This window comes from Sinohyriopsis cumingii, chromosome 17, assembly GCF_028554795.1.
Source record: "Sinohyriopsis cumingii isolate HCF-2022 chromosome 17, ASM2855479v2, whole genome shotgun sequence".
NCBI classification, from domain to species: domain Eukaryota; kingdom Metazoa; phylum Mollusca; class Bivalvia; order Unionida; family Unionidae; genus Sinohyriopsis; species Sinohyriopsis cumingii.
Window position 1 is genome coordinate 32,296,341 of NC_142977.1, and position 25,049 is coordinate 32,321,389.

The 25,049-nt window shown below is 37.3% G+C and overlaps 1 protein-coding gene across 1 annotated transcript in view; it reads right to left on the reverse strand.

Moving 5' to 3' along the window:
• LOC149778367 (peptidoglycan recognition protein 3-like) overlaps positions 1 to 16,978 on the reverse strand; it is a 35,196-nt gene extending 18,218 nt beyond the window's left edge. Inside the window, exons 1-6 of the mRNA XM_089938328.1 lie at positions 16,872 to 16,978; positions 15,800 to 16,024; positions 15,035 to 15,104; positions 14,275 to 14,469; positions 11,758 to 11,871; positions 5,073 to 5,275 (exon numbers count right to left, since the gene is read on the reverse strand). Coding sequence (XP_089794454.1) covers positions 5,073 to 5,275; positions 11,758 to 11,871; positions 14,275 to 14,469; positions 15,035 to 15,104; positions 15,800 to 16,024 — 807 coding nt within the window. The 5' untranslated portion in view covers positions 16,872 to 16,978. The remainder of the gene's footprint in view (positions 1 to 5,072; positions 5,276 to 11,757; positions 11,872 to 14,274; positions 14,470 to 15,034; positions 15,105 to 15,799; positions 16,025 to 16,871) is intronic.
• Positions 16,979 to 25,049: the final 8,071 nt, after the last annotated feature.

Genomic DNA, 25,049 nt, shown 5'->3' on the forward strand with positions numbered 1-25,049 from the left:
TAGAATAACTTGATACTTAAAGCATGCATAATTTTGCACGGTATTAAGGAATTAAAGTGCGAACCAAGTCCTTTCCGAGTTCTAAACGCTTGTTTTCTTTATCATTATATTTCTAAATACAGATTGATTTGATTGTAATTCATGTTCTCTCTTGAATTGTTTCACTCTCTAATTCTTGTATTTTATCTGCAGTTTGGGTTAGTAGTGATACTATTTATTTTATTAGTCACTTCTGATAAACAATTTGGCTTGTTTATGCGTCATTTTCCCGGTAATTTTTTTTCCTGATAGTACATATTAGAGTATTATATATCTATATTGTGTTCTTGTTTAGGCGTATCACCGCAGATTACATATGAACTATAATTAGGTGTTTATAACTTTTAAAATAGTAATAATCAACATGTTGACGAGTTTGGACTCATTTCCCATTGGACGATTGAGTCAGGTTGGTTCTTTACGACAAGAGGTATTGTGAAATATGTCACGTGTTAATTTTGCGACATAGATCGAGTAGGAAAATATAGCGATGCAGAGCCATTATGGTGTGTATAAGAGCGAGAAGAGGTGGACATTTAACTCATTCCTATTTCCATAAATAAATTATGTCATGGCAGATATAGGATAAAAGATGAATCATCTTCAGTAGTTGTTGCAGGACAACGACCTGTAGGTGCAAAGTAGGATAACATTGTAGGAGTAGCAGGAGGACACGAAGGAGGAATGTTTGAAAAAAGGAGACGGATTCTTGCTAACTAGAAGATTTTAACTCTACGTGTCCTTGCAGTTCAACTACGGACTGAGAGTGTTGAAACTCAGAGGGATGAAAATGTTGCAGTAGTGTTGGAAGTAGTAGTATCAGTATTAGAAGTAGTAGTATTTGTTGATGCTGCCATTGCTGCTGTTCTTGAAGTATAATTATTATCATATCCGAAAAAGTGGCATGATAATGTTGAGGTAAGTAGTAGTACTAGTGGAAATGTGATGTTGAAGTAAGTAGTAGTACTAGTGGAAATGTGATGTTGAGGTAAGTAGTAGTACTAGTGGAAATGTGATGTTGAGGTAAGTAGTAGTACTAGTGGAAATGTGATGTTGAGGTAAGTAGTAGTACTAGTGGAAATGTGATGTTGAAGTAAGTAGTAGTATTCGTATTATGATGGTGTGGTCAGTAGAATTAGTAGTAGTAGCATTATCATGGTGAGGTATGATGCGAAGTCAGTAACAATAGTAGTAGTATGATGGTGTGGTCAGTAGAAGTTGTAGTAGTAGTATGATAGTAAAGTCAGTGGCAGTAGTGGCATTGTGCTGTTGAAGTTAGTAGCAGTAGTGGCATTATGATGGTGAAGTCAGTGGTAGTGGTGACATGATGGTGAAGTCAGTGGTAGTAGTGACATTATGATGGTGAAGTCAGTGGTAGTGGTGACATTATGATGGTGAAGTCAGTGGTAGGGGTGACATTATGATGGTGAAGTCAGTGGTAGTGGTGACATTATGATGGTGAAGTCAGTGGTAGTGGTGACATTATGATGGTGAAGTCAGTGGTAGTGGTGACATTATGATGGTGAAGTCAGTGGTAGTGGTGATATTATGATGGTGAAGTCAGTGGTAGTGGTGACATTATGATGGTGAAGTCAGTGGTAGTGGTGACATTATGATGGTGAAGTCAGTGGTAGTAGTGACATTATGATGGTGAAGTCAGTGGTAATAGTGACATTATGATGGTGAAGTCAGTAGTAGTAGTTGCGTTATGATTATGAAGAAAGTAGTAGTAGTTGCATTATGATGGTGAAGTAAGTAGTAATAGTGACATTATGATGGTGAAGTCAGTAATAATAGTGGAATAAAGATGGTGTAGTAGTAGTGGAATTATGACGGTGAAGCTTTTAGTAGTAGTTGCATTATGTTGGTGAATTTAGTAGTAGTAATGACATTATATTGCTAAATTCAGTAGTAGTGGTGGCATTATTTTGGTGAATTCAGTAGAGTAGTCGAATTGTGATGGTTAATTCAGTACTAATGATTGAATTACATTGATGAGTTTAGTATTAATGGTGGCATTATGTTGGTGAAATCAGTGGTTGTAGTGGCATTGTGTTGGTGAAGTCAGTAGTGGTAGTGGCATTGTGTTGGTGAAGTCAGTAGTGGTAGTGGCATTGTGTTGGTGAAGTCAGTAGTGGTAGTGACATTGTGTTGGTGAAGTCAGTAGTGGTAGTGGCATTGTGTTGGTGAAGTCAGTAGTGGTAGTGGCATTGTGTTGGTGAAGTCAGTAGTGGTAGTGGCATTGTGTTGGTGAAGTCAGTAGTGGTAGTGGCATTGTGTTGGTGAAGTCAGTAGTGGTAGTGGCATTGTGTTGGTGAAGTCAGTAGTGGTAGTGACATTGTGTTGGTGAAGTCAGTAGTGGTAGTGGCATTGTGTTGGTGAAGTCAGTAGTGGTAGTGACATTGTGTTGGTGAAGTCAGTAGTGGTAGTGGCATTGTGTTGGTGAAGTCAGTAGTGGTAGTGGCATTGTGTTGGTGAAGTCAGTAGTGGTAGTGGCATTGTGTTGGTGAAGTCAGTAGTGGTAGTGGCATTGTGTTGGTGAAATCAATAGTGGTAGTGGCATTGTGTTGGTGAAGTCATTAGTGGTAGTGACATTGTGTTGGTGAAGTCAGTAGTGGTAGTGGCATTGTGTTAATGAAGTAAGTAGTGGTAGTGACATTGTGTTGGTGAAGTCAGTAGTGGTAGTGACATTGTGTTGGTGAAGTCAGTAGTGGTAGTGACATTGTGTTGGTGAAGTCAGTAGTGGTAGTGGCATTGTGTTAATGAAGTCAGTAGTGGTAGTGACATTGTGTTGGTGAAGTCAGTAGTGGTAGTGGCATTGTGTTAATGAAGTCAGTAGTGGTAGTGACATTGTGTTGGTGAAGTCAGTAGTGGTAGTGGCATTGTGTTGGTGAAGTCAGTAGTGGTAGTGACATTGTGTTGGTGAAGTCAGTAGTGGTAGTGACATTGTGTTGGTGAAGTCAGTAGTGGTAGTGGCATTGTGTTAATGAAGTCAGTAGTGGTAGTGACATTGTGTTGGTGAAGTCAGTAGTGGTAGTGGCATTGTGTTAATGAAGTCAGTAGTGGTAGTGACATTGTGTTGGTGAAGTCAGTAGTGGTAGTGGCATTGTGTTGGTGAAGTCAGTAGTGGTAGTGACATTGTGTTGGTGAAGTCAGTAGTGGTAGTGACATTGTGTTGGTGAAGTCAGTAGTGGTAGTGGCATTGTGTTAATGAAGTCAGTAGTGGTAGTGACATTGTGTTGGTGAAGTCAGTAGTGGTAGTGGCATTGTGTTAATGAAGTCAGTAGTGGTAGTGACATTGTGTTGGTGAAGTCAGTAGTGGTAGTGGCATTGTGTTGGTGAAGTCAGTAGTGGTAGTGACATTGTGTTGGTGAAGTCAGTGGCATTGTGTTGGTGAAGTCAGTAGTGGTAGTGGCATTGTGTTGGTGAAGTCAGTAGTGGTAGTGGCATTGTGTTGGTGAAGTCAGTAGTGGTAGTGGCATTGTGTTGGTGAAGTCAGTAGTGGTAGTGGCATTGTGTTGGTGAAGTCAGTAGTGGTAGTGGCATTGTGTTGGTGAAGTCAGTAGTGGTAGTGGCATTGTGTTGGTGAAATCAGTAGTGGTAGTGACATTGTGTTAGTGAAATCAGTAGTGGTAGTGGCATTGTGTTGGTGAAATCAGTAGTGGTAGTGTTATTGTGTTGGTGAAATCAGTAGTGGTAGTGGCATTGTGTTGGTGAAATCAATAGTGGTAGTGGCATTGTGTTGGTGAAGTCAGTAGTGGTAGTGGCATTGTGTTGGTGAAGTCAGTAGTGGTAGTGGCATTGTGTTGGTGAAGTCAGTAGTGGTAGTGGCATTGTGTTAATGAAGTCAGTAGTGGTAGTGACATTGTGTTGGTGAAGTCAGTAGTGGTAGTGGCATTGTGTTGGTGAAGTCAGTAGTGGTAGTGACATTGTGTTGGTGAAGTCAGTGGCATTGTGTTGGTGAAGTCAGTAGTGGTAGTGGCATTGTGTTGGTGAAGTCAGTAGTGGTAGTGGCATTGTGTTGGTGAAGTCAGTAGTGGTAGTGGCATTGTGTTGGTGAAGTCAGTAGTGGTAGTGGCATTGTGTTGGTGAAGTCAGTAGTGGTAGTGGCATTGTGTTGGTGAAATCAGTAGTGGTAGTGACATTGTGTTGGTGAAATCAGTAGTGGTAGTGGCATTGTGTTGGTGAAATCAGTAGTGGTAGTGTTATTGTGTTGGTGAAATCAGTAGTGGTAGTGGCATTGTGTTGGTGAAATCAATAGTGGTAGTGGCATTGTGTTGGTGAAGTCAGTAGTGGTAGTGGCATTGTGTTGGTGAAGTCAGTAGTGGTAGTGGCATTGTGTTGGTGAAGTCAGTAGTGGTAGTGGCATTGTGTTGGTGAAGTCAGTAGTGGTAGTGGCATTGTGTTGGTGAAATCAGTAGTGGTAGTGGCATTGTGTTGGTGAAATCAGTAGTGGTAGTGGCATTGTGTTGGTGAAGTCAGTAGTGGTAGTGGCATTGTGTTAATGAAGTCAGTACTGGTTGTGTTATTGTGTTGGTGAAGTCAGTAGTGGTAGTGGCATTGTGTTGTGAAGAACATTGCTTGACTAATATTACATCTACTTCTAAATTATTATTATTATTATTATCATCATCATCATCATCATAACCACCATCATCATTATTATTATTATTATTAACATTATTATTATTATTATTATTAATACGAAAAAAACTACATACTAGGTCAGGCACAGTTTAATATCTTATAAATAAAGGTAGAACTACTTACATTTAATCTTTAATTAAAATTTTGTGCCGAAGATTTTTCATATTATTCTTGTAGCAAATTAAGAGCATAGCAGATTTATCCATTCACTCCTTAGTAGGGAGCAGTGGACCCCAATAACCCCCCCCCCCCCAATGTGACTGCAAAGTACAATCCATTTTATTATATTGCATGCAGGTCTTGGCCCACTTTATTGGATAGTCATTTTAAATTTTGATTACTTCTGATCATAATTAATGAGATTCCAGCAAGACTTATCCTTGATGTCTGCTGTAGTGGGGCCATGCCTGGATGAGGTCATACAGCTTGTTACCAGGACATTCTGTCTGGCCTACGTCACGATGACCATGGAGAATATAGGTGCTAGAGATTTTGTGATTGGCCACACCACATGCAATCAGCTGCTTCACTGCATTTAGAGCAGCGTCATTTGGCACGTGATCCATGAAGTTTCCGATCATGCAAAATCCTGAAAGAGATATCCAGAAGTAGGTTTATGCTCAAATCAGAAGTAGGGTGGGACAGAAATATTCCAGGCTATCAGTCTGACCTAATAATAATTCAACAACACGTTGCTACTATTGAGAGTCTGAGGTTATTTTTCCCTAAAAATAATGTCGATCTTGCATTTTAGCGGCGCGTGATTTGATTTGATTTATCATTCTGTTTAGTCTGTTAATAGTTAATCTTGCTTTGCAGAAACCAAGCGGTTAAGGTTGTGAGAGAATAATTCATCTCGTGTTAACTTTATATGGTAAAACAGCATCTATTATTAGGCAGAAAATTGTGAAGTGGTTAAATTAAACTGGAATAATTTTCATTAAACATATTCATGATTAATACTCAACCACCGCATATTAATTATAATTATCATCCTCAGTTGATTGCATAAAAATAAGTTTTTGAACCCAGGATCTCAGCTGATGTTTCGTCCTTTGTGCAAAAGAGCAGCCCCTTTTTACGTCTGAATCAAAGGCACCAGCGTCGAGTGCCCCTTTTCACGTTCTCGGGGATCACGTTCTTGTCCACGTCGTCAAGGATCAGCATTTACTCTTCTTCAGATATGTCTTTGTCGAGTAGCATCTGGTGGGGGGGGGGGGGGCATAATTATGTTGAGCTTGACCCCAGCCGCGACACAGATTTTGATTTTTCTCGTTGATTTTGGCCTTTACGAGCAACCGGCTGGCATCCAAGTTGTTTAGAGAAAACGAGCAGCAGCCATAAGTAATTATTTTGATACAATACCGGTGGAGAAAATGACGTCCTCACCCATCTCCAAGGACACAGCTGTAACGGCGCCATTTTGTTTATCGACCTAACAAGTACTTCTGTAGATATCCTGGTTCGTTTAGCCGTCCCTCGCAGAGCGTCCTCTACCTCCAAGATTCTTTACAGTCGAGGTGCGCGTACGAGTCATAGGTATACGATGAGCAGCGTGGACTGGAGTTTTAATGGCTTGGCGAAGGGGGGCGTTTTGTTGATTCTGTGGCAGCGCACATAGCACTTCTAGCCCTCGATGCTTTCATTGACAGTTATCGCCCCAGCTATTACAGGGTTGCTTAAACCATCAAGCCGTCTAACTTAGGCCTTATCAATTGAGCTTTTGTAGCGAGACATACGAGGAATCTTTTGATGCGTGAATGCGTAATTATTCTCACGTGACATTGGCTAGCCTTCATGTGATCGAGAAGGCCCCCTGACCGATGTCTATCTGGCCCGAGGCCTCATCTCGCCCCAGCTGACTCCGAATTATCGAACGAATCTTCAGTTTTGTTGGGGCTGCGCGGGTTCTGATTGTGTTGGCTAAATGTAGTTTATGCCACGAAGGCGCGTATACGTTTAGTCTTCCATACCCTTACCCTTCTTACCCTGCGTCGAATATCGACGCCTAGCTGGTTTTGAAGCTTTCGGGTTGGGTCCGCATACCTCCATCCACCCACAGCGAGTTCGCCGCCCACAGCTCTTTAGTCGTAGCGCCCGGGAGTTGGTCTGAACAGAAGCAGACGCCGCGACTATGCTAGTGTTGAAGATGCAACAGTTCGGTGTTGGAGTTAGCGATAAAATCCCAAATAGTTTTAGCATCGTAGATCCACAGATAAATAAGATCCAAAATGCTTCTACAATGATGAATTATTCAGATAGGGTACTAACACGGGAATTAGAATGCAATTTGCATTAAGACAAAGTATTACATAAGATACGACACTGGAAATGTTAGGTGTTAGTCTACTGATTTCTATACTAACTGGTTACAATTTTACGACACCTGAAGATGTCAGCAAAAATGACCAATATATTGGTCTTTTCATTTCATAAAATTGCAGTTTATTTACTTAACTAACTATCGTCTTACCGCTAGTAAAACCCAAACTGACTTTCAGCAAAAGCATGTAGCTTATTTACTTTTGATTGCTGATCTTAACCGGCAATATAATGTAAACGGAATACTGCTACATATTTACCCATTTAAAATGTTTTTCTTCCTCTTTAACTTTGGCTTACCTCTTTATGTCCGTCGTACATAAAAACTTGCAGAAATGCAGCAAGCTCTATTTGCTGTATTTCCGTTTATGGCGGTTGCAGCCTCAACAAATTATGTATTATACTCTGTCTCGTTGTTCAATATCTTAACAGGTTTAATTTATAGACTTTGTCAAAATACATGTTATGATGTAAATACATAGCACATTTTTGGTTCACTAATATCATTTATGTTGAATACAGAGTCAGGAAAGTGGCCAGTATCAAGCACAACGTTTGTCTTTGCTTTAATTATTTACCCATACTCTTTGACTTTGTAATATTTGCACGACTGATCTAAGGAATTCTGTCTTTTCACTCTCTAGCTTCCTTTCGACTCTATTGATGTCGGAAAGAGTGGGCTGGTGTATGCACATTTAATTTTACAATCTCATCAAACAACGTAATAATAAAAAAAACCAGTGTTTTCATTCCCTTTCTTTCTGATAATTGTTTTTTTGTTGTTGTTGTTGTTTTAGAGTTTAACGCGATTTTTCAGCACACGATAGGCTATACATAGTGGCCAGTCTTAATGGTGGAGGAAGAACCCGGAAAAACACCGGAAAGAACCACCGACCCACGAGAAGCTAATGGCAAGCTTTCTCACAAATTCCAATATTAGCCGAATCAGAGACTCTAACCCACGCAGGCAGAGGTGAGATGACAGTGATCCGTAACGGAGAGCGCTTTAGACCAATCGGACAATCGCCCCCCCCCCCCCCCCCGATAATAACTTGTACCTAACTTCTACATGTGTAAGAACACATCACATACAACGATTTACGCTCGCGTAAGGACATTTATGGGAGATATGATTGGGTGTACAATTTCCCACCAGATTTTTTTGTGTATTGCGCTGTCAAGGGCCAATATATTTAAAGTTTTTAAAAACATGTTCTGCCCAGCCAGCCGAAATGTTTTCGCACAAGCTGCGCGCGGATGAATTCTCTGCTAGGGACTTTGGCATCAGTTGAGCCAAGTTCCTTCTGGGGTGCAGAGAAACGATTTTGACAAAGTTATCTGTATCCACAGCAGTACCTGTAAGTGATGCTGTGGTTTCCACAATGGCGCGAGCGGCCATGAATGCTGCTAGAGTAATGTCTGCTGCTACGGAGGGTGCAAGTTGAAACCCAGTGTATGGACTTTTTCGGTGAATGCCCTGAGTATAGCTACCAGCTGATCAAATTTGTTATGGATCTCATGTGTCACATGGGTGGTAAGCCTGTCGGTTACCTCTTGGGTAATAACATTAAGAAGATGGAAGTCCATCCAAGCCCCTTCGCTGGATGTTCCAGGTTGAGGGTTGGCAGCCGCTGGTGATGACAATGGTGCCTTTTTTCTGGGCCTCTTCACCGCCTCTTGGATTTTGGACCTTGATGGTCTTGCTCTCTTCGCAGCCATTTGCGACGGAATGCCACAAAAAGTTAATAATTACATAAATTTCAGTGTATTACTATGTAGCGGTCATTGCAAATGCGTACCCTTATTGTAATATCACGAACGTCACTGTTCACTATAGTGAGATGAGGCACGAACTCTGTAGTAGTAAGAAAGAAAATGAAAAAAGAAAAAAACATATTGATCATTATGAAAATCATGGGTCATTGTTTTGAGGTGCGGAATGCAACATAAAACCAGTACCAACAGAACAATTACAGGTTAGTGAGCCTAAACGAGCTGGGCAATAGCCCATTGACATGGAGCAAAGTGGTGGAAGCAGAAAGCAGTAAACACACCGGCCAGTGATACAGAATCAACTGGTGATAATAAAATCCAGTGGTACGGAACCACAGCGATACGGAGTCAACTGGTAATAATGAAATCAAGTGGTACGGAACCAACTGGTAACACACTGGCCAGTGATACGGAATCAACTGGTAATCATAAAGTCAAATGGTACGGAACCAAATGGTAAACACAAAGTCCAGTAGCACGGAACAAAGTAGCAAATGGACAGTCCAGAAGTACGGAACCAACTGGTAAAACACACAGGCCAGTGATACGGAATCAACTGGTAATCATAAATCCCAGTAGTACGGAACCAATTGGGAAACAGAAGGTTAACATAAAATCCAGTGGTACGGAACCAGCTGGAAAACACAAACTAGTGGTACGGAACCAACTAAAAGAAAACAAACATGAAGTCGTTTGCAAATCCTGTTTGAAAGTGTTTTAACAGTGTAACAAGGACAAGAGATGGACAAATTGATGAAATGAATCTATGCAAGTGACGACGGGAAGTATATCTAATATAGCTTTATGGTTTTCTGGTTTAATTTTGCGTACGACAGAGAGATTGAGCCTGATAAATGTGTCGACTATCCTGCACCCAACCCAATTGATATAAATTTTAAAATAACGCCGAATAGTAAAATCGGGATGCCATGATCGTCTATTTCTTTTACAGATGAATGACCCAGTACGAGTGTGACATAATATACAACAAAAGAAAGGTTAGCAGAATGTAGAATGGAAACAAGTTAATATAAACTCCAGGAAACGAGGAGGTCTAACAGCGTGAACCGATAACAATGAAACAAAATTTCTACAAAAAAAAAAAAAAAAAACCGTCCGTACCCCAACAAGTAAATTGGCTCAAAGTACCTAGCAGAGAGAATACCTTCAAATATATTTGCCCTTGACAGCGCGTTACACGACAAATCTGGCGGGAAATTGTAGACCCAATCACACCTTCCATAAATGTCCTTGCGCGAGTGTAAATCGTTATATATATATATATATATATATATATATATATATATATATATATATATTGATAGAGAGAGAGAGTAACACACTCGTCCCGATCATCGGTTTTTGGCAAGAACTTGCTTGATGTCAACGATCAAGTCATGTGATATAGGTATATATATTTGCTCTCCAGTTTGCTATCAATCACTAATTCTGTTTAGCTCAGGATCATATTTAGCCGATTTGAAAGGAACGATTGGCTAAAATAGTACAATAATTTATTAAACTACATGTAATAAGTTTCAATAAATACATCGATTTTAATAAATATTGATGGTTTAAGCTTTGCTGGAATTTTCCTGGCAATACCGTTCCTCCTTTAACAGCTCATTTGTGACAACTCAAGGGTACACACAGTAATACGTTAACCTCGGTAATAGCAATATAAAATTGTGAAAAGATATTTTGTTCCAGTACGAGTTTCATGGCACATATTCATCGCGCTCGAATTAAACCAAAACGCATAATTCAGCCGAGGGAAACGTACTGTGTAAAAATCATATTCTACTGCTTTTTGATAGGCTTTAGATACTTTGATCTTAATTATTAATTGCTTTGTATATGAAAATTTGTGTTGCAATGTAGCATGTCGACTTCATTCTCATAAACGTTTCTAAGATTTTCATCAAGTTATGGCTGAAGGAAGTAACTGGATATGAATAAGATGCAATACTCATCAATGTTCTATATTTACAACTCTTATCAGGAGCAGTAACTAATAAGCTTCGGAGATTTTGCGTTTACGCCAAAATTGTTTCCTACAAAATTCTTCTTGCCCAATTCAATATCAATATAAAATGCTTTTATATGTGCCTTCCTACGTTTAACAATCCTCTAAAAATAAGAGCTGATCCTTCCTTTTCTCGGGTATGCATACTCTTTAAAACTATATATATATATATATATATATATATATATATATATATATATATATATATATATATATATATATCTTATGAGGATTTCTATTTGAAATAACACTGTATATCATCGCTTTTTCATTTCATTCGACTCAGTTCAAATCTGCTACTGTTAAACTGTTTTTATATTCACTGTCATCCCTTTCGTATAGCAGTTGTGTCTCCTGTCTAAGAACCGTCGAATTCAATATATTAGTTTCTGTTAACTTTACCGCTTTCAGGATTTCCGAGCTTTAGAGAATATGAATTGCACTGCAAATAATCCCACCAAACAATAGTCTGAATGTACGGGTGAGAATCGACTTTTTATTTTAATGCTGTTATATCCTTACACATGAAGCTTAGCTTGTGGAGCCACCGCTTTTGAATTTAGGAATCTTTATTATGTTGTTATACCCTGCACGATTGGGCTGATGTCGTTGTATACATTTCAAAATGTATTATACATGATTAATTTTCTTTTAAAACCTCTAATAAATCATCGATTCGTCTCTTTTGTCACTATTAGTTCTTGCAAATCAGGAAATTAATCTTTGCCCTTGAAACAACATATAGCTTTTACCGACTATAACTTCATTGTTTACAACATTTTAAATGCTTGCTAAAAATCATTGTTTTGTATTGTGAAAAGTAGCTATATATTAATGTCCAAATGTTCGCATTCATTTGATCAACCTATTACAAATTAGAGAAAATAGTATGCGATTGACTAATATAAATAATTTCATAAACTATACACTAGTAATGGATGGCAACTTACCTAGACCAACACTATTGTAGTTCAAAGTATGTGCACCAATTTCATCCCAACCTCTACCTTCATACACGTTACCGTCTTCACCGATGATGAAACTGTAGCCTATATCTGACCAATCTGGAAAAGTCAATCAAGCTAAATGTAAGGAACTACTGATCATATATGTTTTACTTTCTTGTTGAAAATATAAAATTTTTGAATAGGCATATAATCCAGAATTGCGGTTTCCTAACACAATGTTGCGTGTATCAATCTAAAAACTAAAATTTATGAATTTCCCATCCAGCATGAGACAATTCGAAAAATCAGTTGAGCGTCGGACAATAAAGGTGCTCAATAGTGACAGTACATTATATTTCGAAAGATCCGATATCTTTTATTAAAATATGTGATCCAAAATTTATTTCGGATCCATCAACGTATATTTGGTTACTGTTGCCTGAGCTAATTTCTGAATAGCATATATAAATTTCCCAGATTACGTTTCATACTTAGGAGAAAGGTGTGAAATACATTATAACCTGTAACCAGGATAATTGTAGTTCCCAGGGAAAAGCACAGCTTAGTACCAACACGTGAAAGGTTGATTTGCGTTAAGTATCTTCTTAAAGCTCTTCAAACGATTTCAACGTAAGCTCTAAAAACCGCAAATACTTAATTTGCGATGAATCGGAAGTTATGGTAATAAATCACAACCTGATTGACGCAGATTCAAATTATATTATGGGTTCAGACGATATCTTCTACTTATGGTTCCCCAGGCAATATACTAAACTTGCCTTGCAAACCCTCCAATTACTTCTATGGCATGCGCAAATTAAAAAAACATGCAGGATTTCCATATTTTTTGCTGATTAGATTTCGAGTAACATCGTATGCTTCGTCGCTGGTGAACAATGACACAATCCTATAAGAAATATAGCAATGTGTCCAAAATGCCATATTTTCTTTGTATAGATGGAAAGGATGTACAATCAGATATAGTCCAAAAATTATATATTTCTAAATCAAACAGTTTGCAATGTGATTGGCTGTTTTGGGGGGAAAGAGAAAATGTGGAACATGTGGTGGGGAATAGTCATTACACGTAGTATTCGTGATTTAAGGTGGGTGAAAACAAAATAGCAGAACTTTGGTCAGTAAACAGTTTTACATATGTCAGTTCTTTGACTTCTTTATTGTTGATGGTCTCATATATTTCTTGTGATCAATCAACATGATAAATCATGGAGCATGGTGTAGACACAAGCGTCATTGAATTGTATATAATCATTGGAATCATGTGATAATCATTGACTACAATACACATGATAAATCATGTAGCATGGTGTAGAGACAAGCGTCATTGAAGTGTATATAATCATTGGAATCATGTGATAATCAATGACTACAATAAACATGATACTGATATTGAAAACTTAACAAGATTGTCGTATTTTAGAGTAGGAGAAAACTGTACTCCGTAGACTTTGTTACCTTTCGTCTCCCATACAACTAGCGTAATGATTGGGGATGTGTAGCATTCCATGGTATCAAGAATGACTGTAATCAATGATGGATAGGACGAATGTCCACAATTACTCTGAAGTACTTGACACCGGTATCTACCCTGTAACTGAACGTCATTTCCCACACATCGTCAAATATTCCTTGATGACGACAATACACCTGTCCACAGACTCAGCGTAGTTAAAAGCACAAATGTAAAATCAACATAAATGTATATATTGAATATGTTTTGCATAATTTCAAAACGTATATTGCATACTTATGTCGAAAGTCTGAGAACAAGAGTTGGAATAGGCAATAAGAAATGGGTGGATGCTTCTGGATTGTATTCCGAATCTATGTAACTAAACCTCACAACTCCTCCGGTAAGTGCTAAGTTCAAAATCTTATATCACTTAACGGAAGTACTTTCAAATTTTCAAATATTTTAATGAACAAGAATTTCCAACGCACTTATAGTATCACAGTACACAAAAAAAAAAAAAACCAAAAAAAAAAAAAACGTTATAACCTCGACGCTTTCTATATGCCAGTAAGCTGTATCTCCATTATAGAAGACATGAACTTATGCATACAATATATCTCGATAATCAGGTTACAATAAATAAAGTTTAAACATCACCAATAGTTCTTGTAAACTTCCGATTCCTAGTGACAAAATATTTCATGTGTAAAACTTATTTTTCTGTGGAAACGTCCACTAATGACAAGTTAAGGGTTTCAAAGGTTATGCAAGAAATACCTCGTACTTAGCTTACAAAAAAGTTACTACGTACGGTATGTTTTCAAGAGATATGAAGTTAAAAGGTTGTAATGGTATAAGTTTATATGTGATGAGATGAAATCATGGGCATTCTAGCAGCAAGTCAACCCAGAAGAATACTGTGTAGAGTTATCTAAATAAAAGAATAAAATTTGATGTGAAGACTTTTCATGAGATATGAAAATATCAAGAGCGATTATTCCTCACGACCATATTCATGTCTCATTTTACAACTAATCATTGCTTACGGTGGCTGTCCATATGATAATTTTGGTATGACTTCACTGTTGAAATGCATTGAGCTTTGGTATGACAAGCGGCCGAGGCGCCATGGTGTATAAAGGCATATTTTGGCGTCGCTGGAAGGTGTCCTGGGTGGGTAGTAGGGGCCCTCGCTCCCCATTCCGAACGGGTAACGATATGGGGACATCCGCTCAGCTGAACTGTTGTTTTGATATGTCAACGAAAGTTTGCCGTTAAATAATAGTTTTAATGATGCAAACAATTATTGCAAAAGAAGAATAGAAGATTAAGTTTTCGGTTTTCATGTCGTTAATTTAAATTCTGTTCGAGACAAATGAACGGGTTAATACACAAAGTTATCTTTGTATAAGGGTATTTCATACACTGGCGTTTCTGTCTATTTAGTACATTTGCTTATAATCTGTGACTCCTTAAAAACTACTCTTACATACTAGACATTTTAACTTTCATGACCTAAGTCATGTCGGAGTAAAACTAAGTCACTTCAGTATTTAAAGTCTTTTTCGTTCACTCAATGTCAATAATTGTTCAAAAATATAAATTCATTACCTAAGATTGTTTTATATCTGAACGCCAAAAAAGTCTGATTGAGGACAGAAATTTGAAGTGCTAATCCCTGTCATTCAAACCATCGTACAGCAATCATGGCATTAAACATAATTTCAAATCAATAATAGTGACATTTTCCTATTTCATGAAACCTACTGTCTGTTATATCCGTTTTAAATTGATTTCAACTGTTACCTGCTCTTTTGCTTTGTTTATCTAAGCTACAAACTTCAATGTCGACGTAGTGTTTGGCAATCCAGGCTTTCTGTAACAAAGCGTTTAGTGTAAATAAAAGCTTGTAATCAGTCATAGACACAATAAACATAAAAATCATACCTCGAAAAATGCAAATAAACTAATGATCAGTAATTGTTCTAATGAAATGTAGAAACGTTCTAACAGGAAATATGTTGTAAACTCAACTGATCTGCATGAAACAGTATTAATAATATTGTAATGAAATATAATGTTCACTCGTTGTTTAATGTCAGAGCTCGGCACATGCTAAACCATGTTACAAAAAATGATCTGAAAACAAAATTAGAGATTCATACGGAAAGATAGAAGACACAGGTTAAGGAATATACGCAATAATTAAATTGTTTTTTTGATTTCTTTGCCTTTAAACTCCATCATAGGAGAGTCTGGAACTGTATATTTCAATACGCTCTATTGACTTCATGTGAAATCATACTCATCAGAATGGTTACTAATTTTATCTGTTTACATTTATACGTGTGTTTATATCAGAAAAGGCAGAGTACATGTTATTTCATGCTACAATGACGAAGGTTTCTTTTGAAGATGACTAGAACTTAATATTTTCTTTAGTTTTGATAATATTTTCTTTAGTTTTGATCTTGACTTTTCTTTCGAGATTATCTAAGTCAAAGAAAATATTGATCATGTCTCTATCATATCTACATTTCTTTCTTTATTCTAGAGAATACGTGTATGTACATGTCCTTTGTAGTTAACGTTCGCCCATGTAATTCCATCTTGTCCAGTCTCGTCATGCTCATTGTACGCCAAGCAGTCTTCACCAGAAAGTAACGTCAGAATGCGACTGGTATGAGTAGGTTCTTCTTGGACATTGATGGGAATTTTAGCGCATGCACATTGTTCAGCAAAAGCGAAATTCGTGCATGCTAGTAAAGCAAAACATGCCAAAAAGGGTGAAATCATCTGGAAAAAATATAAGGTCCTAGCATTAACATACCATGCGGCCTTCAGTTGAAGTTTACCCATGCTCTTTGTTATATAGCTGCCATATATATATATATATATATATATATATATATATATATATACATACACACACACACACATACACACACACACACATATATATACATACATATACATACTCACACAAACACACACACACACACACACATATATATATATATATATATATACACACACACACACACACACACACATATATATATATGACAGTTATATAACAAAGAGCATATAAGTTTTTAAAGCTGTAATTTATTTTGTTTTCCTCGCGATGCTTCATTCTGATCCACCGTCGCTTTAATTTTTCGCTTATATCAAAGGATAAACAATTATATGAAAGAACATTTTAGTTGCCGTTTTTTACTGCATGGGTTCGATATCTGCTTATAATATTTATTAAATTTTACCAAAAACTGGGTACATTTTCAGTGTTACTTTTGGTTTACATGCATCACATTGCAAGACGCAGTGTGCGTCATGTACAATTATGTTAATATAATGCTTAGAATATTTGCATGCTTAATTGTAGTTAGGCTGTCCATACTAATTAAGCTAAGTCAAAAATGCCTTAACATAATCCTAGTGGTCTATCTATTATGAGAACTCTTGCGCTCAACTGAGATAACGTTGTTGATAATAACTTAAATGCAAACATGCAAAATGGTTTAAGAAAAGCAAGCAGAAAAAACAACTTTCAAGTTAATGATGCTTCTTCTAAGACTATATAATTACGAACAGAATCAGAAGAAAAATTTTTCTGCCAGGAAAATTAAGTCGTCGATCTTACCTTTGCAACAGAACCAATCTAAATACATAACGTTGAAAATGTTGGACAGGTTATCAAAATTTAGGTCTCTTCCTTTTGATAAGAAATGTCATGAGATTGGCCCATCACAGCACGACAATAGTATGATATGATATCTCTCGGCCACTAACCAGAGCGGTTCAAGGTTGATTTTCCAGAACCAATGCAAAACAAAAAATTAAAACAATGCCTAAGTAAACGCTGTACCATTTGCTTTAAACCGCGATGGAAAGATGAACACTGAAGATAGACATTTAAACAGGTAAACAGATGAACAAAAAGATGAGACTACTACCGCTACTGCTATTATTCCTAGTACTGCTGCTACTACTATTTCTACTACAACTACTACTACTACTACTACCATTTCTAAATATTTGTAAAATTATGAATGAAAGGAAAATAGTTATCTTCATTTTCTTTTCATCTCTTTATCATGACGATGACGATAATTATGATGACGATGATAATCTATCTTAATTATTATATTGCATGATGTATTATAGTCACGTCTACATCCTGTACTATTGTTACGCCTCTGTCATGCATGAAAGTCAATCCGGCATCTTGTTACATTTTCAATTCCGCGTCATGTACTATTGTTCCACCTGCATCGTGTATCATTGTCACGCCTGTATCGTTCCATTCGTCCTGATTATTTTCTTCGACAATTTGAATGTGATAAGGACCAACATATCTTGCTTAAATTAACATTATAAGTTGCCCGCAAATATCTAGTGAAGGCCAATGACAAAGATGAAGGTCACAGACAGAAATTACTTTAAAGTTTGTTGAGGATACACGAGCAACATTTCTGCATCTGGCAGTATCTACTGTGCTATGGATAAATTGTTTTACATCCCAAATAAATGTGTTGTCTGTACATGGAGTTAGAACACTGAGGGCTGTGGGAAAGTTGAAAGAACTTACACACGAGCTGGAGAAAAATAATTGGAACATTATTGGTCTCTGCAATGTGCACTGGAAAAAAGCTGGCGAAATAACAACAGGTGAAGGGCATAAGCTCTACTTCAGCGGAAAAAGGGATAAACACGATCATGGCGTTGGATGTCTTGTTCACAAGGGCTTTGTGAACATTATTATGGGTGCTCGCCCAGTCTCAAGCAGGTTCATTTCCATCCGCCTGAGGGCGACACCCTTTAACATCACAATCATACAGGCCTATGCTCTCTCTCTCTCTCTCTCTCTGGCAATCTAAATATGATGACAACAAACTTGAGAATTTGTACAACCAACTGCAAGAGGTCATTGACAACTCACACAAGAAGGACATTATGTTAGTACAAGGTGACTGGAATGCAACGGTGGGAGTTGATTCAGGGACAAACTCGCAAAGCACATGTGGACCATTCTGCGATGCAGAAACAAATGAAAGAGGACTCAGGTTCTTGAAGTTTGCTGCCTATAACACGCTTATGCTAGCCAGCACGTTCGGCCCTCAAAAAGCATCTAGAAGATGAACCTAGCACAGTCAAGATGGACAACATCACACCCATATTGACTACATCTTGGTGAAGACACGATTTAGCACAAGACTGAATATCGCTAAAACACGAAGTTTTCCAGGAGCATATGTTGGAAGTTACCATAATTTATTAATGACAACGTTTCGCCTCCACCTAAAGATGATCAAAAAGCCTAACCAACCAAGAATAAAGTTAGACTTTGAACAATTGAAAGATCCAAACGTCGCAGAAGCATTCCAAGCACTGAAAGGTGGTAAATTTGCACCTTTGAAAACCCAGGACAGCCAAGACACTGACGTCGAGTCTTTAACAACCATATTCAACACAGCTGTGACTAGCACATCTAGCGAAATCATTGGCAAATATCGTCAAACGAAGAAACATTGGATCACAACAGATGTCCTTGAAATATGCGACAAAGGAAGAGAACAGAAAAAGGGAAAAAGAGATCACGAAGGAGTTGGAAAATACAGAGAGATAAACAACACGATGAGGAAAAGCATGGAAAAGGCAAGGTAATCCTGGATAGAAAGACAATGCTGACAAATTTAAAACAAATCTCAGTAGAAATGATAACAAAATGACATATCAACTGGTGAATGATCTCACAACCCATAAACAAGGAAAAACTACCACCACCCAAGACAAATCAGAAAAATGCCACGCAGAAAATCAAAAGACCCTCAAGCGATCGATAGAATATTGCTCTGAATTGTACAATCATACGACCCAATGAGTACTAAACTGGCCTCAGGCAGAAGAAATTGATAATAACCCCATTATTAATGAAGAGGTAGAAATTGCAGATAGGTCACTAAAGAAAGGAAAGTCAGTTTTCCTTGACAACATACGAGCAGAGCTGATTCAAGCAGTTGGAGAAGAGATAGTCATAGTCATGACAACAATCTGCAACACTATATCGCAGACAGGAGAGTGGCCCACCACATGGAGTTAATCTCTGGCCATCGTGCTCCTCAAGAAAGGAAACAGCTGTGCAAACATTACAGAACCATCGGTCTGATCAGTCACCCGAGCAAAATCGTGCTGAAGATAATTCTCAGCGGACTAAAGCCTCAAGTTTTGAAATTATTGATGTAGAGCAGTAATGATTTTGAGCAGGAAGGAGTACCACAGATCAAATCTTCAATCTCAGACCCGTTGCGAGAAATACCGTCAGCATCAGCAGAATCCATACCACGTCTTTATAGATATCAAAAAGGCCTTTGATAGGGTATGGCATGCGACTTTATGGGTAACTATGAGGAAGTATAACGTCAGTTCAAACATGGTCAGGCTTTTGAGTACCTCTGTGATAAAGCTACCAGTGCTGTCCTCATCAATGCTATCAGAGGAGATTGCTTTCGAACAACTGTTGGAGTAAGACAGGGATTTATACTGTCACCTACACTTTTCAACATGTTCATAGAAAGGATCATAGAAGATGCCTTGCATGACCAAAAGGTCACTGTCATCATCGAATGAAAGAACAATCACCAACCTTCGCTTCGCAGATGATATTGATGGTTTAGCAGGAAATAAAAAAGAACTAGCTGACTTTGTTGAGCGCATCGATAAAACCGCCACAGCATGCAGTATCAAGATTAGCACCGAAACATCCAAACTGATGACAATTAACACCAACGTCATCAGTTCATATATAAAAGTCAGTGGAGAGAAGTTGTAAAGAGTCACAAGCTTTAAGCATTTCGGGATCAATTATCACAAATGATGGCTCTAAACATGACCTACTTTACATGATTGCTCAGAAAACAGCAGCAATAACGAGGTTGAGACCAATATAGGCTGATATGCTCGATTGTCATGTCGAACCTTCTGTATGCTTGTGAAACATGGACACTCACTCATATCATATATACAAATAAGGATTCAAAACTTCGAAATGCGATGCTACCGCAGGATCTTGGGAATCTCATACATTGACCATATAACCAACGATGAAGTCCTCAATAGGATTCAAAGAGCCATCAGATCCTATGAAGACATCTTGAACACTGTAAAAAAAGCGTAAACTGAAGTCATGTCTCAAGATCATCTGGACTGGAAACAAAAACAATCTTGCAAGGCACAGTGCAAGGGTGCAGAAAAAGAGGCAGACAGAAAAAGATGTGGGAAGACAACATTAAGAAGTGGACAGGCATGGGATTTGGAGATTACCAAATATCAGTAGATAACAGTGAAAGATGGAGAGAATTGGTTGTACTGTCAACCGTGGTGCCAAAGAATACCTCCTGGGTTAAGGGTTTGATGATGATGACAATGATGATGGAAACCTTGAAACTGGACTTACCCCCAGTAACTTACACGGTATGTGTACACTTTCCTTGGGATTCATCTACATTCTTTATATAATCAACGATACAAAATTTCAAACCTTGTCGACATTATAAGGTAAATTTCTCGGTTACGTGGTACAAATACTGTGATTTAGTCAACCTTTCTTCTTGTTGTTCTTCGTAAAGCGATTATAATGTTCTAAAACAATTATTGATTAAATATGAAAATGCCCAACGGCTGTTCTCTCTCTCTGGACCATCGTATCAAGATAAGATCAAACATCTATAAAAAGAAGAGCCTGTGTTGCCCCAGGTTGTCTCTATTCATATGACTCACGGTAAAAGTTAAGTCGAGTCGACCAAAGGATGAGAGAGAGAGAGAGAGAGAGAGAGAGAGAGAGAGAGAGAGAGAGAATTTTAAAGTCAAAATGACCAAAGGGGGAAGAGATAGTTTCATGATCGGTATTACTGTTATTAAAGCAGAATAATGACTTAGATCAACTGTAAATATATTTAACTATGTTAATAAGATCTTGTTGGGTCGTCGTTTGGCTTAGTTTCTATCCACATTAATTCCCATTCGCCGGTACGTGCACATCTTAACGTTCATGTAAATGGCCAGCTAAGCAGGGTTTCTAGTGCTCTACTTTCTTCATTAAAACTATCTTTCGTGTTTAAATCAAAAGTGTGTATTATATTCATTTAATCAATGTGAAGAACAATAAAGCTAAAAAGGGAAAATAATCAATTTATTAATATGCAAAGGTAATTGTTAATATTTACAAAAGGTACAGAACTACATTTCGTAGCGTACATTCAGGGATGTGAGGGGTTCATTCAATCGACCAATACACATCTGCTGTAGTAAATAATAACTCCATTTAAATTGCAAACATATGTATTTGTATGTGATATAAATAAAATATATGTACGTTGTATCAATGGTATACTTCTCGTTGTATAAATACTTCATTTAAAGAAAATTCGGCAAGCCTCGTTACCTTTAAATGAAAACGTTATATTTATCGTGGTATAACATTGATACAGCGTACATACTATACATATTTTCCCTCTCGCTCTCTCTCTTATATATATATATATATATATATATATATATATATATATATATATATATATATATATATATATATATATATATGTGTGTGTGTGTGTGTGTGTGTGTGTGTGTGTGTGTGTTAGGTGCATTACCACATCTGTGAAAAGAGTGATATTAAGTCGGAATGTGGCAGTTTTATAGTGATGTCTAGCACTGTGGCATAATGCCGCATATATGTATGACAATGCCCCACCAAGTCACATTATCCTGAAACTTAGCTGAACTCTCATAACGCTAACCTCTTATTGATGAGGATCGAATCCGGGTCCTCTCACAGCCGAGGCGGACGCTCTAATCACTTAGGCCGTCTGAGCTGTCTTCGATAAAAAGAAGATCCTATCAAGTAAATATCATGCTTCAAATTGTGTATTTTGTCGAAATAATAATTGTATTCAAATGAGAAATGAAGACATTGTTATATTTGTATTCGAATGAGAAATGAAGACATTGTTATATTTGTTAACACGTTTCCTGCCCAGATTGATACTATTGGGAAGGCAAAACTAGGAACAAAGCATAGCGGATGTGTCTGACAGACTTCGATGTATAACAAAAGTTTTTAATTATTGTGACTTTATTTGTAAGGATTTTCGTCTTTTATTTCGTCCGTTCTACATCCAAACGTGACTTTTTGTGTGGCCTTGGCAAGCATATGGTCTATTCCTGTAGTAGACACAGTGTCCAATTTATCATTTACTTTCGCTTTTTTCTTCAAGCCTGATTTTATACATCATTTTCAATCACAATTGTAACGCAAGTTAAAATTGTTACTTAAAACATGTTTTACTTTATTTAATTTCGTGGGTTTTGTTCCTGAAAAATGTTATCCGTTTGTCGCAGAGTATTACATGCAAACAATACTGTATGGGTTACACATAAAAACAGGTCATGTAAATTCGTGTATTAAACTAATTATTGAAATGTTAATACTTGAAGTCTACGTTTGCTGTTTGGAGTTCGTTTTTAAGTATTTTTTGATGGCACATCGTTGCCTGCATAAATATATGCTTGAGGGTGTGACACATTTTAAGGTCTGGACATTCTGATATGCTGGGAAAGAGGAGATAAACATGTAAACAAATGGACGAAGGACGGTCAGAAAGTGCTAGCGAAGGAGGTGAAGCCTGGTAAATTTCATCATACTTTATTCTGGATGTTTATGTTAAAAAAAAATTGAAATTGAGTGTCGCGGAATTATGTGTACTAAATTATAATGTTTTATACATGAACGAAAATGCATTACCGTGTACAGCGTAACACGTGCGTGAGTTATTTGTGTCTTTGGCTATTTCAAAGTACTGAGTTTGGTTCACCCAATGCTGCACGAGTAAAATGCGTACAATGAAAAAGCCAAATACCTTAAGGACTCTTGATGTTAGTGTCTTTATAACCAAGCTGCCTAAAGATTAATGAAAGAACTCGTTATCACAACAAGATGGAGAGCTTCCTGACCAACTAAAAGCCTGTAAGGCGTAATACTTTACAGCGGGCTCTGCCCAGACAAAACATATATTGATTGAGCTTGAAAAATACATATACTAATAATCTTACGGATGACGTCTTTAACAAAACAAAAGTCCTGTAAGGCAAAATATCTTACAGCGGGCTCCGCCGAACCAAACCGGTGCTGATTGTGTTAAAATACATACACCAGTAACCTTACGGACGGGTTCCAGAACAAACGAAAAGCATGAAAGGCGAAATATCTTACAGCTGCTTCTGCCCAAGTAAATCAGGTATTGACTATGTTTTGAAAAAGGCATACATGAATAAATTTTAAAAGAGCAATATTCAGCTGAAGAGCTATGTGAACTATAAAGCATATTCTTTTTTCACTATCTGTGGTTTGTGATATAATGCTTTGATAAATTGGAAAATCCAGCATTAAGTCTAAATTTTACTGCCGGTCAGACATATATCACATCATTCCATGATATTAGATAGACTATAGTCGTTTCAAGTTAATCATTTTTATAACTGAACAGACGCAATGACTTCATTTGTATTTTGCATGCATCAAAGGAAAGGGAAATGTTCATTGAGATTATTCTTGGCTGCTATAGATTCTTGTACAAACCTAGATATAATAATAGTAGTAGTAGTAATAATAATAATAATAATAATAATCTCTTACTGTGATTCTCATGAAATTATTTAATTTACGAAGCGAATTGATGTGCGATCATGCTTAACGCATATATTTGCATTCGTGCTTGACTACACGGCTGTAGTCATTGTATTTGTGTTCGCTGATTTTGAATGGGAGTCGAAAAACTCTTTGGGGTTGCGTATAAACCTTTATGCTGCAATCGGCGGTGACGTTGGCTCGGAGGACGGCATTGGCTTTCTTGCAGTGAGCAACCAATGCTTCGGGGCCAACGGTCTGTGGCGAATAAGGGGATTCTTCAAACATCCTTAGGCAGACTCGGTGGGGCTAGCCATGAGTGGTGGTACCTTAACCATTCGACGAGAGTTGTGGGATTAAAGTCAACTGGAGTTACGCATGTTTGATTGTTGAATTAACATTCAGTATCAATAGGAGTCAAACGTATATGTATATATCGTATCTGTGAATCAAACATTATTCATTTTTTGGTACATATTCTATGACATTATCTCTCTTGGTGATATATAAAACAATGTTTATTGTTAAGGTTAAAATCTAATCCATTGTTGGACTTTATGCGCAAGACTTTGATGTTGGATTAATTCATTGTTAACTGCATTATCAATAAACACCTCGTTTACGAATAGCTTTCAGTGTCTTTGATAAAATATAATCCCGTTTCGGCTTCATCTTGCAACATGTAGACAGTATCATTCCAATTATGTGTGTCTCTTTCATCCATCTGGTCTAACATCTGAGAAAAATAAACGTTTTGATAAAGGTATACGCACAAGAGAAGAACAGAAAGTATTCGGCTCTATGACATGTTAACTTAAGTCAACTAAGTAAATTGAATGTATATTAGGAACATTGTACATAATTAGTGATTTATGAATGAATAATGTTTAGTCTTATTTTGGACGATGTAACATCTTCGAAAAGAAAACGTACAGAATAGAAAATTGTTGCTGTAACATCGACTTATCACGTTATGAATGTGGCGCATATATATTTTGAATGATTGTGTGAGTAAATTAAAATATAAAATTAAAATAGACAAAAAGCCTATTTATTCCTGCACGATGTTTTCAGCAAATATCAGCGATCTCTCTCTCTCACAAACCATCGATCAAACAACGAAGAAAGAATCTGCAA